This window comes from Fulmarus glacialis, unplaced genomic scaffold (assembly GCF_000690835.1).
Source record: "Fulmarus glacialis isolate BGI_N327 unplaced genomic scaffold, ASM69083v1 scaffold46558, whole genome shotgun sequence".
NCBI lineage: Eukaryota > Metazoa > Chordata > Aves > Procellariiformes > Procellariidae > Fulmarus > Fulmarus glacialis.
In genome coordinates this window covers 21,648-39,081 of record NW_009231026.1, presented here as the reverse complement: position 1 = coordinate 39,081, position 17,434 = coordinate 21,648, and the positions used below count along the sequence as shown (strand labels likewise).

Sequence of the window (17,434 nt, the reverse complement as noted above, 5' to 3'; positions counted from 1 at the left end):
TAGCAGAAGCAGCCAGAGCAGACATTCAGCAATGGCTGCTGAAGACAAAGTTGTCACAGGCAAAAGTCCTCCTGCTCCACTGCTGTAATAGTCTATGCATGGCCTTTATAGCCCAAACTTCTTTGTTCTGCTGGCACGCAAAGGCTGGAAGATCTTTGGAGCAGCTCCCCAGGTTACCAGCACCTCATTAATACTTTTATTTGGTGAGACGAATATAACACTGGATACTAATAACCAAGAACAACTCACCCCCCTATCAGCTTTGAGCCTTATTCTCTTTTTATATTCTTTTATACAAAAATAGACATTTGCTAAATGACAAAAATGTGAGTATCTGACCCAGTACGATCATCTATTCAAACCATTTTTAACAGAAAGCATTCCTACCTGCTAAGGCATCCCGGTAAAGTTGCACAAAATGGTTAAAGATATCCTTAGGCAAACATTTCTCATCAGGCAAACACTGCAAGAGAATGACTATCTCTGACTGCCCCACTGCATGCATGCCTTTTGTAGTGAAACACCAGCACTTCCTGTTCACATCTGCAGAGAGGAACACATGTATCAGAACAGAAGGTCAGCATTTCATAAAATATGCCTAAATTTCACTACAGGAAGATAGCTCTTTCAACAATCAGTTTTACAGCATGTTTAGTTGTGATATCTGTCACACAGACAAATTAGGCTCTAAATCTGTTACCTTGCAAGCAAGCACATCCAAAATAAAAGCAGCTCAGTAATTCCCAGTTTACAGCTAAGGAAGAGCCAGAGCATTACAGCTCCCAGTCAGATCTTGGGATTAACATCACAGAGCAGACTTTTAGCAGTTTGGGTATCCAAATTAAAGGACAGGATTTAAATGGGAATGAAGAAACCTGGGAAAAGGCCAGGCTGTTGGCTGTGCGTATCATGATCCTGACAGCTAAACCAGACAGTGATATCTCTCTCTTAAGATGGATAGCTGGATGTCAGGTGTTTTCATGAGACGTCACTGTGTTGTTGTGCTTCACATGAATGTCAGTGATGACACATACTCTAAGCTTTACAATTCATTTGTTGAGAATACTAAGTTATTGAAATAAAATCTTTTGTCTAATATGTATATAATATGCATACTAATGACATATTTATATATACATAAAAAATTGTACTGCTATCTAACCAGATGCTGAAAAGTTTATAAACAACATCTTAATTTATTGTACAAACTTTTCACAGAACCAAAACATTTTACTGCAAAACTGTCCTTCTCAATTTCTCAGATAATGTTTTCTTATCCAGTAGAGATCAACTGAGGTACTAACATTAGAATCCATCTGTATGCCTCCCCGTTCATTCCTCCCTCCCTCAGCACACGTACACACACACATGCACACACAGTATAGAAAAGGATAGAAGAGGTGCACAGTGGAACGGAACCTGCGTTTTACTACAGGATCCTATCTGCTTTTTCCAGAATGCGATGACAGGGAAATGAGTTAAGCAACCAAAGGAAGAACGAGTGATAAAATACCTTGCCCTACCAAGTTGGACAGGAGACAGTGATTTCCAAACCTGAGACTGGAGGCTCTATCAGTCTAGTTTATATTTTCTACATAAAATTATCTGTATTGATGTCTAAATCACTGGAAAACAGCCTTTTGTAATTTAACTTAATATGGCTAAGCACAAAGTTTTTAATCCACGCACATTTTCAAAGACTATCCTACCAAATAAAAATGCTGCTGTTCCTACTAATAATATATATAACATTTCCCCTCTCATACCCCAAGCCTTATTTAATAATAAAAACTTACAATTTACTATTTTTACCATGGACAGCAAATTAGCATTTAAAACAAATACAAGAGGGTCAGGGCCACCATCCTCCAGCTGCTGCATGACAGAGATCTGAGAAGGTCTCTCTTCTACAGCATAGTCTATGAAAGAAACAAGTAAACACACAGTGAAGTCCTTAACTTACTGGTACAGTACTCTACATTATAATCAGATAACCCGATTCTGATGTTTTTTGCTTTTTTCACCTTTTAAAAAAAAACTTATTTAAGTATTGCTGGTTTGATTGATTGTTTCCTAGGCTGGTGTTTTCAAACTTCAATAGCATTTACGTGCATAAACCCTGTCCATGCTTTAGAAAAGTGAAGCTTATTTCATAAATCAACTTTTTTTCGGTATTGACTGGAGGAGAAAATGAAAATCAAATTAAGAAATGAGTCATGGTGTCAACTGAAATCCCAAATGACAAAGAAGTTAACAATTGTTATTTGTATCACAGTAAAGCACAAGAGCATCAGTCCTGGACTACAAACACCAACACATGGTCTATCCCTACATCACATAACACTTTCTGTGCATTAGCTACTAGGAAGATAACAAAAAGAGGAACACTATATAAAACAACGTTTTTTATAAATCATAGAAGATCTAAATCCAGTGTAAAATGGATTCCAACATGAAACTTCAAAGACGTCTGTAGTGTCCCTCTATGGTTAGACCCAGATGACTAGCAAATTAAAATTTTTCATACATGTGATTATAATCTACTATGCATTTGAGCTTTAACAAAAAATAGTTACACTGATGAAAACAGATTTTGAAAGAAATGTATTACCTTTCTAGCTAAAATTACCTACAAAGATAGGTAATTTTGCCTTCTAATGTGAAAAATGTTTTTGGAATCTTTTTAAATCAAATCAGAATATCAGAAGTAAAATGCTGCAAAGAAAATGCAGTATGTGACAGCATATGAAACAACATCAACTTAGCTTACAAAATACGATTTATGTTAGGTTATGTAAATAAAAGCTGAAAAGTATACTGTAGTATCACTCCTTTTTTGTGGAGGAGACTGAATAATCAGGCACCCATATGAACAGCTAACACAGAATGGAACAGATTTGTTTTGATATTAAATGCTGCTCACATTTTGGTTTTGACACTATCCTGCAATAAAAGGTTACTTCCAGCTTAACATTAGAAATGCACTGTATCAGCAAAATATTTAATAGGAATTAAAAAATCAAAGATGAAAAAATAAGTTAATCCCAGGAATGTATTAAAGGATGTCATGAATCAGACTGTGGAAAGCAACTGTCAGACAAACAAATATATACATCTTTTTAATCTTTTAAAAATTAGTTTTTAATTTTCTGAATCCTCCTCCATTTGGATACTCTGGAAGGGGACATCACAATTACTAAAAGCTTCACCGTGGGCCAAGATGTGCAATAGTGCTGTTGAATGCAGTGCTTGGGGATGCCTCAGACAGAGCGGATGTTCCAAGAGAATTTCAGAGAAGGGAGACATGAATATTCATAAGGCTAATTAAAATGTATCTCTGTGTGAAACATTCCCCACAGTCCCATCAGTGAAGAAATTAGCACATATTTCTGGACTGAAGTTAATTTTCTTTTTGCTTTGTGTTTTACTTCTTACAGTAATTTCATCGCAAGATGGGGTTCTTCCTAGATGCTAATAAGGAGTGTCACAACATTAGCCATGAGTTCTTACTGTGAATTTCTTCAAATACTCAGCATATTGCCAGCATCTTATTTTTCAAATAAACACAGTAACTATTAGGTTAATTGCAACTGGTAAGCATAAAAGCTAGCTGCCAAATACTCTCACCTCCTTTTACTCCAGTGGAGATGAGAATTGGAGGAAGACCATCTTCAGGAATTAGATTCATTGCACTGCCAACAGGACTGCCAACCTGAGTTATATTTCCCGAGAATACAGAAGCATTATCAGTCTACAAGAAGCAAACAACAAAAAAGGACAACATTACAAAAGTAATAACAATAAAATGTAAGAGCTGGCTGACTAGATTACTAGATGTAGGTGAAGGAGTCTGTGTCTGCTGGAGAACCAGAAGCACCAAGTAATTTGGCTCTTTAACAACAGATGATCATGTGATGACTCCTGTATGTGAACTGTTACTAAAAAGCCTGCTTAGACAGAGACTGCATCTCCCTTCTCTGTTTTTTTTTTTTTTTTTCAAAATCTAAATGCACCTATGCCCGTCTGAACTTTTTGCAAAGTCTCAATTCCACTCACATGCGGTATGGTGGATTTAACATTGTTAGATTATATCTGCACTTTCCTGCATACATCATTTTATGAGAAGTGTCAAACAAAGTATTTTTCTGCTTTGTGCTATGACAATGTTATTGTTTCAAACTCCTTACTGACCATGACTCAGCTTCTTTAAAACATGCATTACACAAATATCCTTCATACACAGGCTGTACAGCCAAACACTTGGAAGCCACCTAGCACACAGACTTCAAACATTGCTTAGTGCTCTGCCCCATAATAGTTCATTTCAGTTCAAAATATATGGTTGTTTCAGCACTCTGCAAACATTAAAGTAAGTTAGGACACTTGCTATACAACATACTAAGACAAGCCTCAACAGATTTCCTGGATCAGTCTTACTGAAATCACCACAGAAGCTAATATACTACTCACAACCAAAGCTAGCATGTTATTTTGAGTGGTGAATAGCATAACGCTTCCTTACTTCTGCTGATAAAGTGTTGTTGGTCACGGGCTTTGATGGATCATGCGACACTGCTAAGGTTCCTGTGGAAGTTGTCCCAGCCACTGTCAGTTTTGCTGCATCGGCAACTTCTCCATTGGGTAATATCCCATCAGCAAACCAAACACGCCTTTGTTCTCTAGGTTGAGCCACTAGAGAAAACATTAAAAAAATAGGATTTAAAATGTCACAGCAACATTGACTGGAAAATTTGAGTACAGAAGAGCAAAACTGAAAAAATTAATAAAGAGAGAAATGTGGACTGGAAGGGACTTAAGACATCATCTAGTGCATTTCCCATGGCAGCATCATGTATAAACACATCTGCTGAGAAAAGTTTACTCGTCCTTAAAAACCTGATGTCCCTACTGAGGGCAGGAATATCACAACTGGCATTAGCTACAGTATTTGGAATAGATGAAGTGCAGATATTCTTTCCAAATTCTTACTACAGGTAAATTGAAAGAAAAAAGAAGTACTCTTACCTTCTGCTCCAGGATGCTTTAAAACTCCCACAGGTACCATGACAGTGGGAGGCGGAGAGCTCAGGGCGCCCGAGGCCTGAGCCTGCTGCAAAGGAGGGATAGTAGAACAGTATTCAGCGGGATTGTTAGGGTTAGGACTCTGGCTTGAGGCACTCATCATGTTCTCCCAGGCTTGAGCTAAAGCAAATAAAGAACAAGAAACATGAGCACAGAGGAAGGTATCTAACAGTCCAAAACACTGTGTTAAGTTCTGAGCTACAGTAAGTATGGACCCTGTCACCTTCCAAAGACTCTCTCTCTTACTTTACTTAAAAGCCCAGGAGACTGTAATTAAGCAAGAAAATGCATAGCGGGAGGAGAAACGGCACTAGTCCTGTGCAATAAAAATATCAGTTCATATAGAAATATTTTCTGAAAATTGTAACAATATACTTTGACCTGAATGATGCTTAGTTCCTCATGCTTCATTTTGTTTCCTTTTCAAAGATTTAACTGAAAACTCTCAATCCTTTTATATGTATGTACGTTTATCACACTGTATGGACAGATGGTCATTTCTATTACAAATGTTTTATAACCTACAGGACACTTGAGCAGGTTTATCTTTTGTATATGAGAAAAAGCACCTTGCATTTCTTTATATCCAGGGCAGACCAGTACAGATCAACAATTTATATTCTTAACTATTAAAAAAACCCTTATGCTGTTAATTCTGAAGGCACGACTTGAGCCTTAATTCAATTGTCCAAACAATTACACATAAAACTACTTTGTCAACAACATCCATCACAGGGAAATCTCTCCTCTAGCTAGTGAAACAGACTGTATCTCCACAGTACTACTTCTTTTTCATCTGTAAGGAAGGCTTACAGGTACCTAGCTATGCAAGGTACCAGAAAATTCCTATGTGTGCTTGCACCTTCAACCATATTAGTATGTTGCAAATAAATGCATTCCTCTAGTCGGGCATAAGTATCATGCCACCTAAGCTCTCAGAGCAGCTAAAAAGCCTGAATAAATCATGTACATCTTCGGGTTCCTTTGGCTATGAATTGTCAGAAAAAACAAGGTGAAAATAACAAGACCAAAAAAACCCAAACAGAACACAACAGAACATAAACCCCTCCTGCTTCCTCCCATCAACCTGCAAAACCAATAGAGTGAAATGCCTGCCAATGGAAAAGGTATTGACATTTCCATTTGAGAAGATTAATTAAATGGAAGTATTTTTTAACAGCAATTCTGTATTCATTTAGAGTATATGTCCTGAAAGAAGGAAGTGTTAAAAATGCACAAAGAAAAGTTACATCTCTAGGATCCCTTTATTAGAAAAGTCTTAGCATGGTAAAGAACATTTTTAAAGTCTTCTCTAAATCAAGCAAAGTGCCAACTCACCAATTGAAAATACAGTAAAAATAGCATTGGAAACTTACTAAACACATAGCCTGGCCATAGAAAAGTGCCAGAAAACATAAAACCATCCCCCCACACCCCAGTGAAACACAAACCAGATACCGAGCAATCAAATGAAATAACTATTTTTAAAGTGCGATTCCTACCCCCGATTCCAAGACTGTGCAAAGATTAACGCTTAACCTGCTGCACTGAGTGGAAAAAAAAAAACCAACTGTACTGACAAAGAAACTGCAAGGATCAGGAGGGATCAGATATGATCAGGCTACAGGTTAACTAACCAGTAACCAAAACCATCATCACAAAGCACTGCAGCAGGGATAGCAACAGAGAGGTAGCCCAGGGCAAGTACACCTAAGTATGCAGGCAGCACTCTCCCTATAATAAACCAAGCAGTGGTGTCACTGTTTGCTGCCATTAATGTGTATCTGTCCTGGCAACAGAACAGAAAGGCTTTTAAAAGGAAATCATTATAATATAATCAATTTTATTATGCCTTTTTACAAGAACACTTCTGGTTTCAACTGAAATATTTTCAGATTCTTCCCTTCCTCCAGATGAAAACAAATCTTACTCACCACCAAAAGGAGCCAGCTGTCTTTTGCAGGTGTATGTGTAATTCCTTGTTCTTGTACACCTTGAAATGTGCTAATTTCTCCATCTCAAACTGTAACATTTTAGCAGCCCTTCAACATCATCATCAGGACTTGGTTTTAATTTCTAGATATTACAACCTACAATTTCCTGTCACCTTACATTTGGCCAACAGTAAAGAATTATTAATAATTAAAACCTACCACTGCACACTGATCAATCTTAAATCTTTTTGAAACAGAAAATTATTTCTGTTTAATAACAGAAACTTATCTCAAGACTAAGCACTCAGTTACTTTCAACTGAACCTGCGTAATACTGACTTCCTTGGAGAAAAAATAAAGCTATGAGCTTCTAAGTTTAGTTAGATGTTCAACAAATTAACAGATCTTTCTGAAAACAGCAGCCCAAATAATCTACTACACAGTAACATGTAAAGATACCATCAAAATTACCTTGTCTGAACACTGACGTAAAACAGAATTTTCCTAACTAATTCTTGGTTAAAACTACAGCAGCAATCTTTTATCAAAGTCTGCAAAGTTTAACTAATCATTTGCAGAAATGGAGATTCAATGACAACTGTTCAATAGTTATCGGGATAGTTAGTTATCCTAACGGTTAAAAGTTTGCATTTAGAACATGAATTTGTCTGAATTTCTCATTCTACCTGCTACATGTTAGAGTGTGCCTGTCAGACCTTCCTCTACAATTGAAGTAAATTCTGTCATCAAGTTTCAGTTATCCAGATATATATACTCCAAGATCAAGTCACCTATTCACCTTTCCATTAATAAACCAAAGACAGAGCGCCTGGCATTTCTCATGATGAGACAGGTTTTCTCATGATTTAAGCACTCACATGGATCCTCTCTCAACCTAATCCAATTTTTCTACCTTCTCAATTCAAGACATAAAAACTGAACATCGAGTCTTTCAGCAACAGCTGTCGCAGCATCATGGAAATAAGTCAATTGGACAGCATAATCACCCAAAGGTAACTGCCAGCTCAGGGAGTTCTTGAAATTTTCAGAAGCCTCAAGATATAGTGGGAAGAATACTCTGTGTTTGCCCATATTTGTACCACATATCTAAAGTGTTAATACTATAAAGGACAAAATACAAAATAGATTCCACGGGCCTTTGGTCAAAACCAAACACCGTCTTTCCTTACACCAAGCAGAGGTTATATAACTTCTTGTTTGTTATACTTGTTAACTTCGTAATTACTTGTGCCCTCTCTCATATGTCCCATGTTCACATCAGGCTTTTAGCCACAGCACCATTCTGGGTTTGACAGAGTCTCCAGTAACATGCCCAAAGCAATAATCCAAACTCAATTGTCCACATCTGTGGATAGGTTTTTAGACAAGACCTCCTATGCTAGCACCAAGGAGTTAAGGAGGAAGAAGAGTTGGATTAATTTGTGGATAAATACTACTTTCCCAATTTCTTATAGTGCATAATCTACAAGAGGCACGACTGCGTTACTCTTCTCTTTGGCATCCCATACAAAAGTGTAATAGGTTATCCACTCAGGCATCAAAGGACAGAGAGCAGGCTCCTGAATTAAAACCAAAAACCACCAAAAATCATAGTTTCTGTAGTCCTGGTATAGCACTCACAAATGAAAGCTTCCAAACTCATCGTAACCTTACCAGTTTTTGCGTTCTGTTAATCATATTTAGTTTAGGAATCCCCACGCTCCACAGCTATTCCATGCTGATCTCTCAAGCGCCTTTGTTGTTTTAGCATACTTACCCATACAAATAAAGTATTTTGATTTTTTTTTTTAAATATCATCACTGCAGCTCAACACAAAGCCAGTGAAGCGCCGCATCACAGATTTTCTTTCCACTTACCATTCATTAGTACTGAATGGCAGATTACACACACTCTAGCCTCCTTCCGATCCATGTACAGCAACTTGCACTTTAGGCTACAGCATGCCGCACAAAAAACCTGGAACCAAAGGGGAAACAACTTAAGTGTTGTTCAAAAATATGTGATAAACTGATGAATTCCGACAAGAGAATATCTGTAAAGCTCTAGACATGCAAAATAAGGAGGTAAATTATCAGTATTTTCCCATTAAAGCCACAGTGGCTAATATCTGCCTAGGGTGCCTTTCCTACTAATCCTGATGAAGCAGTATTACGTGGAACACATAAATGCATGTTGTATCGATACTGCCCAGTGGTGCTTTTAAAACGTTTGGCATAAATGACAATGGGTTAATAAATTCCTACCACTTTACAATCCCTCACAGAATTAACAATTTGGGAATTAATTTCAGTCTTAGAAAAAGCATGAGTACTTTCGAGAATCAACTATGTTTAAATGCACAAGTTTTCTCTACAGAAGAGATTGCTGTGGCACAGATTAATTCAAACGAGTCATTTTTATTTGCAGCAGGGCAATTCATCTGTATTAGCAAATCTAGCTTTTTAATCTCTTCATTATTCCTCAAGTTGGGATTTCAGTGCATGTATCAAAATGTTTTAAGTGTTCAACATATAAAATGACATTTAAAAAAGCTGACTGACATTGGTACTGCAAGAAAATCTTGCTCCATTTATGTATTAAAAAAAAAGCTCGTATTTACATGATTACAAACAGTACAGCATCACAACACTAGAGAGAAATTAGAAACTGCATTTTATGCACACTGGCTGCTAAGGGGGGTACCCGGTGCAAAATCCCTGAGGGGACAACTTGCTGCAGAGATGCAGTTGCATTGCTAGCGCTTCTCACCTGAACCAGCTCTCACAATTCCCCAGTCCTGGGCAGGAAACAGTATTGAGGCTTCCTCCAGACAAGCAAAACCATAAAACATGAGCGTGGCTTGTGCACCAAAACAAACACTTGCATGCAGATATGATCCTACAATAGCAACTGCAAACTCAAAATCCTGCAGAACAGACAAATCAGGGTGCCCTAATGATTTCTTATTTGTTTTAAAGAATAATATTTGCTTTGTTTAAAAAAAAAAAAGTATTTCCTCAGGGTTATTATTCAGGTGATGTGCAGAACTCACAGGAAATCTAGAAACAGTGTCTAGCAGCAAAATCTAGAAAATCTAGCAGCAGCTACCTAACAAATCAGTTCAGGTATCAAAAGATAATTTCAAATTTTAATTATAGGTAGATATTGTATCTACAATTCACTATGCGTTGTTATTATGATCTGTAACGCTTTCTTAATCCAAAAAATTATTCCATCACCACTTCAACAGCAGTATTTCTGTAATATAGACAAGAAACTACATAGGATTCTCATATATAAATATTTGTAAGCCTAACTGAATTTCAACCAGGTTAAAGATCACACCAAATTACGACCACTTTGCAGCCTGTTACCTTTCCAGTCTTTTAGTGGCTCGTGTTTAAAATAAGCACATCTAAAATAAGCTCTGAGTTCACCATGAGGGCTGAAAATCCAATGTGAAGAAAGAAAAGCTCACCCTGTCTCATTTCAACCAGTTTTAATGTTTTCTAATTATATCAACTTAAACATTTCAGAAACAAAATGCAAGTGTGTATACACTGGCATTTTCATGCAAAAATAAAAACAACCCTTCCACATATGTGAAAACCTTTTTTAAAAAAAAAAAAAAGCAAATGTACTTTAAAAATCTGATTTCTGCATTTACACCTTAACCCAGTTTACAAGCATTCTAGGGAATATTAATAACAGCATATTGTAGAGACATTTGCATTTCAGTGGGAGAAACTTCCAGTCGGAAGTTCAGTATTGAACATGGAAAAATCAATGTCTTCAACCATAAATGAAGGACCAACACAAATTAGTAACTAATTTGGGACCCTTTATCAAACAACATGTTGTGCATTCAGCAAAGCTCCCAAGTGCAACGATCTAAATATTAAAAGAGAAAATAGAAACAATGACAGAACATCTACAGCTCCTCTCTTAGGCTGCATCAGCCTTCTAACAGTAGTAATGCAGAGGAAGAATACAATCCAGCACAACTGACAATTCAGTTTTGTTATTAACAATCACCAAGTCATTATCTCAGTATATCGTGCTATAAAAAAATAACATAGCAGTGTCAAAGCAAGTTTTTATGTTACTAGGGTCTCCAGGTTCACTGGGAGTTGTTATAGCATTAGCTGCTAGGGGGTTTGGTGATTTTTTTATATTTCAGTGGAAAAATATAGTTTGGGTTGTCAGTAAAAAGATGACATACAAATTTTCTGTTTCATCTGACAACAGAAAATACATAAATATGTAAGGTAAAATTTATGAATGTATTCACACACATTCTTCAGGTTCGTAATTTTAATTCAAAATTTACTGTAAGTGTATTACTTTCTACCACTCCCGTGAGGTTCATATCTTCCATTAATTCTGCAATTATTATCCTGAAATTAAAAACCCGAGACAGACTTCCCAGGTGCCACTCAACTATTTTTAAATGCAATTTTCATTCCCAAATTAAACAGATACGTTCACCCCTAGTACAATGATTTGTCATGATGCTAATGAAGCTTAAAAAGAAACTGTTGTGCTAAAGCTTGTGTTCAAAATTATTTAGTCCCATGACTTCCCCTAGAAACAATTAATTGCAAGAGCTGAAGACACTATCTCCCCAATTCTTTAAGTGAGATTCATACATTTAGTAGAAACAGTGGAAGCGTCACTGTGATTCAGTGGTTACCTACACCGCAGGCACATGCCAACATGACTTGCTTTGGAGATGGTTATCTTAACCAGAAGGCAAGAGCAGACAGCTGAGAATAGCTATGTCTCAAGCCACTACCTAGATTCATCGGAGCTTGCCTGTCAAATGCTTTGGTCTCTTTCCTCCCAGAATCGTTACAGGAATCAAGTGTTGTAAAGCAATTTGCAGTTAGTGCTAAGTATTATTGGACCTATACTGATTCCTAGCATTTATTAATAAGTGCTTTTTTTTTTTAGAGAAAAATACATAGGAAGGCATGAAATACCAGAATTTTCTGCCACATCTTTCGATTGCATGTATGCAAATTTGGCCCAGACAACATTAGCTAACAAAAGCTTCTAGAAACAAGCCATTCTGAGATTTATTCTAACACTCTGAGAATATTAAATACTAATATGTGATGAATTTTTCACATCTGAGAAACAAGTTTGTCTACAGAGCAGAGGGACTGTTTATTTTATCCATTCCCCACATACCATGCAAAACAACGCTGGTTGTTCTTCTCAAGGCTTGTCTTCAGCAGTTTAAAAAAAAAAAAAAAGAAAAAGAAAAAAAAACCACACTATATTTTTTGGCCTTGCTCTGTCTGTGCATGTTTTATCCATTTTGTTTACAGATATTTTCATTTTCTGCCTCCCATTTGTGCAATTCAGGGCTTCAGTTATTACACAGGGAAGTAATTAAATCCATGCAATGAACTTGTTTAAAACACAAAAATAAGTAGAAAACATTACTGTAAATGAAAATTGTAGTCGTATTCGTTAAACTCATAAAAAACAAAAGAATGACCTAAATAACTGACAGGATAAGTTAATATACCAAAACTAAAATGACGGACATTCCTTTAACTTATATGCTTTACAGATTCTCTTTAACTGCAATGAGAAAAAGATTGAGCCCTCTGATATTAACTGAAAGGTACACCAAAGGTAGGCATGTACCTCATATGATGCTTATTGATCTCCTGTGGTTACTAGCTCCACACCAGGACTTCCACTGCAACCAATCTGCAAGAGGACAGGCAGAAGCAAGCAACTGCAAGTCCTGGACCAGTGCACAATTAATGTCTGCTTAGCTTTTAAAAGTGTCCTGGGAAAGACTTTTCAGCATGTCTCAAAATTAAATTTGAATAAAATCTACTTATCTGGTGTTGCAGTGAAGAGATTGAGTCCTATGCATTTTGGTTACTAAAGGGGCAAGTGGCACACATACATAGTCTTTACAGAGGAGCAAGCCTGGGTTTTCTGCTAGGCTGCTTCCAGAAACAGGTGGCATAAGAGTTTGAGCGTTCCAGATACATTTGCTTCTTTTAGGGCCTTTGTTCAAGTCATTCTGCTTCCCTGCACTCTTCTGGTGACTAAAGATCTTGCCCATAGCCGTCAGAAGGTCTTTCAATCAACTTCAGAAACCTTTGGTTAGGGCCTAAATGAACCAAAGGTACTTTTACTCTAGTTTTTCTTTTCATCTTAAAAATATTCATGAATATCTACTTGACAAGAGTGTTAGTTTACCGCTTTTGAATCATCATATTTTTTCCTAAGTTCCTACTTCCCATGTGCCACTGACTTTTATTTCAGTAACAAGATATTTGGAAATACTTTACAAGCTAATCATGTACCATGAACTTGCCACATAAGAATTTGTGTTGACCTAGATGGCACATACATAAAACTTCAAAAAAAAAAAAAAGTAAACAATAAAATATTTCTTACACAACACAAAATGATACAGAAATTATGTTTTAGTTGTCTTCATTATAAAATTTCTCACCATGTGTACATACATCAGGTTACAGATAATTTACTATATTTTTTTCCAGGAGCAAATGTATAATCTTTAAAATAATGTAAGCAATATGAGAAAAGATAGTAAAGAAGACTTAAAAGAACAGAGTTGATCAGCCATCTGAACCAGCAGGAACGCCAACAATTCAACAGCACACTTCCAATTCCCATGAATATGTTTCAGTATCTTTAATGGGATTATTGATGCAGTAATTTCTGCAAACTAGTTTCCTGCACTTAGCCATTTTATAGCAGTTCTACATGAATCCAATTATGTTGATTGTTGCAATCAACAAATACACTGCTCATACAGGCTAATAATTCTTTCAGTTATAAATAACGATTAGTTATTCTTTATTAGAACCCTAAATAGACTAGAGCTTAGAAACTCCTTTTTTTCCGTCACAAAATCAAACACGGCTTTTCAGGAAGAGATGTCACGGGTAACTATAGCCAGTGGCTTAGGGTGTCCTCTGATTTGATTTTATGCAGTAGCAGGAAAAAAAGGGTGCTTTAAGCTTACTCACAAAATACAAACTTACCTTCCCACAAGCTCTGCAATGATGCCTTCTTTTGGTGAATGTAAATCTGGCTTCGCATTTCATACAGTTTGGTGCTTGAGAATCTGGAACCCAAACTGGAGCCACCTCACCCAAAGTCGTAAAAGGCTTTCTGGCTGGAGCTCCAAACTGACCAGCTCTGAGATCATTATCTGGACTATCTGGGGCTACTGCAAGGCACGGAATACTGGAGACTCCAGATTCATACTCTTCCAAATGTTCCCCATTAGTATCAGTAACAGAGGCATTTAAAGATGTTTCACCAGGAAACGTGTCTGCTGTATCCCCTAATTGTGTTTTACCAAAGACGTTTTTGTTTTTACTATTACCTCCACAATTTGGGGGAACAAGATCATTTTGTAAGTGGTCCGATAATGGCTTCGGAATCTGCAGTTTAAGATTTGTAGGTTGTTTAGGTCTTGCACCACCAAAAGGAACACTGATAGATTGCAGATTAGTCACTGGTTTTGGTGAAGTTTGCCCTTGAATGGATGAAACCTGACTACAAAGATTATGTAAATAATTTTTCTTTATGTGGTCACCAGTGCTGTTTAAAATAAGACTACTCCCTTCTGTGGTCTCATTTCCTCTCTGTTCATAAACATTAGCGTAACATTCTGACTTGCTCTCCTCTATCTCCTTTTCCTCTGTTACCGAGTCTTCCTTGGAGGGTAGAGTCTTTGGAACATGAGAAACAACCGGGTTCTGCATTCCATAGGAATCACAACCATTAGACAGAGAGCTTGCTGCTGATGTAGGCATCACATCAGAGAGACTGGACCCCTCAAGCTCATCTATACCAGTTCCTTTTAAGTCTATGCCTGCCTCCATCATCCCATCTCCATCATCTTTACTATCACTACATGCCTCATCAGGCTGTTTCGTCTGCAAAAGTCTTTCATTCTCTCCCAGAGTTTGCTTATTATTCATCTCATTCAACTTAGTCAGTTCCCAATTAGTCATCTCCTGAGATTCAGGGTAACACTCTGCCACGCTGAGCAATTCCGTTGTGCCAAGATTTTTATCACATTCAATGACTCCGCTTTCAGTGGCACTAACATCCTCAGGGGCAAAATGTTCTGCAACATGTTCCTTGTAGTTGCCACTTCCAGCCACATTAGGTTGACAAGTTTCAGTGAGCCCAGATAGTCTAGACCGTAACTGTTGGGTTGTTTCCTGTTCTATGATTAAGCTACCATTACTTGAACCAGAAGAGTTTTTAGCTTCTAGATCCATTCTCTGAGGAATGGCTTTACTAGAAAAATTTTCAACTGATACACAATTTTCTTGCATTTTAACGGTACCATCAACTGGTCTCTGTAAGAGAGTCACTGCATTAATCCCTGCAGTTGTAGCTTCTGAAAACAGTGAATCTTTACTCATATTAAAATCATCCTTTAATTGAGAGGAGGGGCATGAAACGGTCAGGCTTTCAGATGAAGCATTAATCAAATGACTTATAGAGTCATCTTCAGTGCACAGACGATTTACTTGCTTTTCTGTATCTGTATCTTTTTCCGTGGATCCATTTACAGTAACACTAAACTGATCACTCTGCCTGTTTTCATTATCCAGTGTAAAGCTAATAGTGTCCATTAGGGACTGACTGTTGTAATTTTTACAATCCAGCAAATCGCCACTTTGTAGTGTTCTTCTGTCACAGTTATGCATGACTGCCACCACTAGTACATTTTTCTCCTCTGGCAAGCAAGCTATATTTCCACATTTCTTTTCTCCTGTTTCCACAGTGTTACACTGATCATCCCGATTACTATTTCTTTTAATCAACGCATCATCTGCTGCTGCCTGATCATCAATCCACATGACTGGAGTCTCTGGGCTTATGCTAAAATCCTTTCCATTAGCACAGTGATCCCCTCCTCCTGTTGGTGTAGTCTCTGAATGAGCCAAGGAGAAAGACTTTAACCTCTGTTGACATTCATTAGGAGTTGTAGCTTCATTCACATTGGCCACGGTCGGGTTAAATGACAGACGACGAGAAGGCGGATCTAGAATCTGATTCCACTTTGCACCCAATAGTGTAGGTGAAACAGCGGCATCTGAAAAAGTGTTTAAGTAAGAGAACTTACTGTCCTATTAAAGCTACAGGTTCTATTAACTCTGTTGCATTAGAATGTCCCAAATATAAATGTAGAGATGTTCAAATATGGGCACAACAGTAAAACACCTCTGCCATAATTAACATCCTTATCAACCATTAGTAGTGTAATTGCATAATGTTTCTGGAACTCAAGAAGTTTATAGCTATGCCAATTAGTATCAGGTTGAATTTGCATAAGCAACTTTAAACTATTGATTAATATACTTTAGACAGCTAGAAATGCCTAGAAAGATTCCCACTCCTATAAAGTGTTCAACTTCCTTGACAGCACAGAAGTAGCAATTAGACTAAGCAAAAAATTCAATACTCCAAATATGATAACTTTCACTTATGATTTATGTGACCTAATAAAACATTTCTATGCTTGAGTCTCCCAAAACAGCAAAAGAAGCTTAAAATAAGTTTTGCCTGATTTGTTTAAAATAAATGATTAAAATATTGCCACTGAGATTAAGCTTCACAAAACCTTTCTTTAAAAAGTGTATGGAAGATTTTCTATTAAAACAGTGAGAAATTTTTAAAAAGTAAACAAGATGAATGGAAAGAGAAGAGCTGAAGACACACCATGCAAAATTAAGAGATGTTTTCTGAAAGTTCTGAGATTAATTTGCAAGTCAAAACCAAAAAGGGTATCACAGACCTCTTCCTTTTCAATAGTGTTCTCTGTAGAATACACTTAATGTACATCTACGATCTTGTTCAAAATGACTCACCTTCGTTTTGCTCAAATTCATCTAAAACCTTATCGAGGTTATATGCCTCTGCTTGGAAATAGTTCTCCATTTGTCAGGGAAAGACCACCAGATTCTTGTCTGAACCTGCCAGAGAACAAATTACAATCAGATATTTAACCTTCAGTCAGCAGTGTTCCAGTACATATTGCCCTGATTTAAGGGGAAAAGAAGTCCTTTGTAAATCAAATTTTACATACATTACATGCATAAATGAAAAGTATTTTCCAGGAATAAAAATTATTTGTGTGCTTAAACTGGCTTAATTCAGATTAACAACCTCCCCAAACTTGCTTTGGATTTTATTACCTCCAGTCTCCCACATTTATGTGTCTAACCATTAGGATCACCATAATGATAAGAGCAAAACTTTTCCAACACCAGTCAGAAAATAACAGTCGAGAGAACCAGAAGGCCAACTAACAATCTGAAGATCCAGCTTTCAATTCCGTGCTACCACCAATTAGCTCTTGTGGCTTTGAACAAGTAGTTTAAACTCTCCG

The 17,434-nt window shown here is 37.0% G+C and overlaps 1 protein-coding gene across 1 annotated transcript in view; it reads right to left on the bottom strand.

Moving 5' to 3' along the window:
* ZFYVE9 (zinc finger, FYVE domain containing 9) overlaps nucleotides 1–16,983 on the bottom strand; it is a gene marked incomplete at its 3' end in the record, with an annotated part of 28,149 nt that extends 11,166 nt beyond the window's left edge. The window contains exons 1-8 of the mRNA XM_009584428.1: nucleotides 16,914–16,983; nucleotides 14,061–16,138; nucleotides 8,895–8,994; nucleotides 5,026–5,202; nucleotides 4,523–4,692; nucleotides 3,628–3,751; nucleotides 1,797–1,919; nucleotides 388–543 (exon numbers count right to left, since the gene is read on the bottom strand). Coding sequence (XP_009582723.1) covers nucleotides 388–543; nucleotides 1,797–1,919; nucleotides 3,628–3,751; nucleotides 4,523–4,692; nucleotides 5,026–5,202; nucleotides 8,895–8,994; nucleotides 14,061–16,138; nucleotides 16,914–16,983 — 2,998 coding nt within the window. The remainder of the gene's footprint in view (nucleotides 1–387; nucleotides 544–1,796; nucleotides 1,920–3,627; nucleotides 3,752–4,522; nucleotides 4,693–5,025; nucleotides 5,203–8,894; nucleotides 8,995–14,060; nucleotides 16,139–16,913) is intronic.
* Nucleotides 16,984–17,434: the final 451 nt, after the last annotated feature.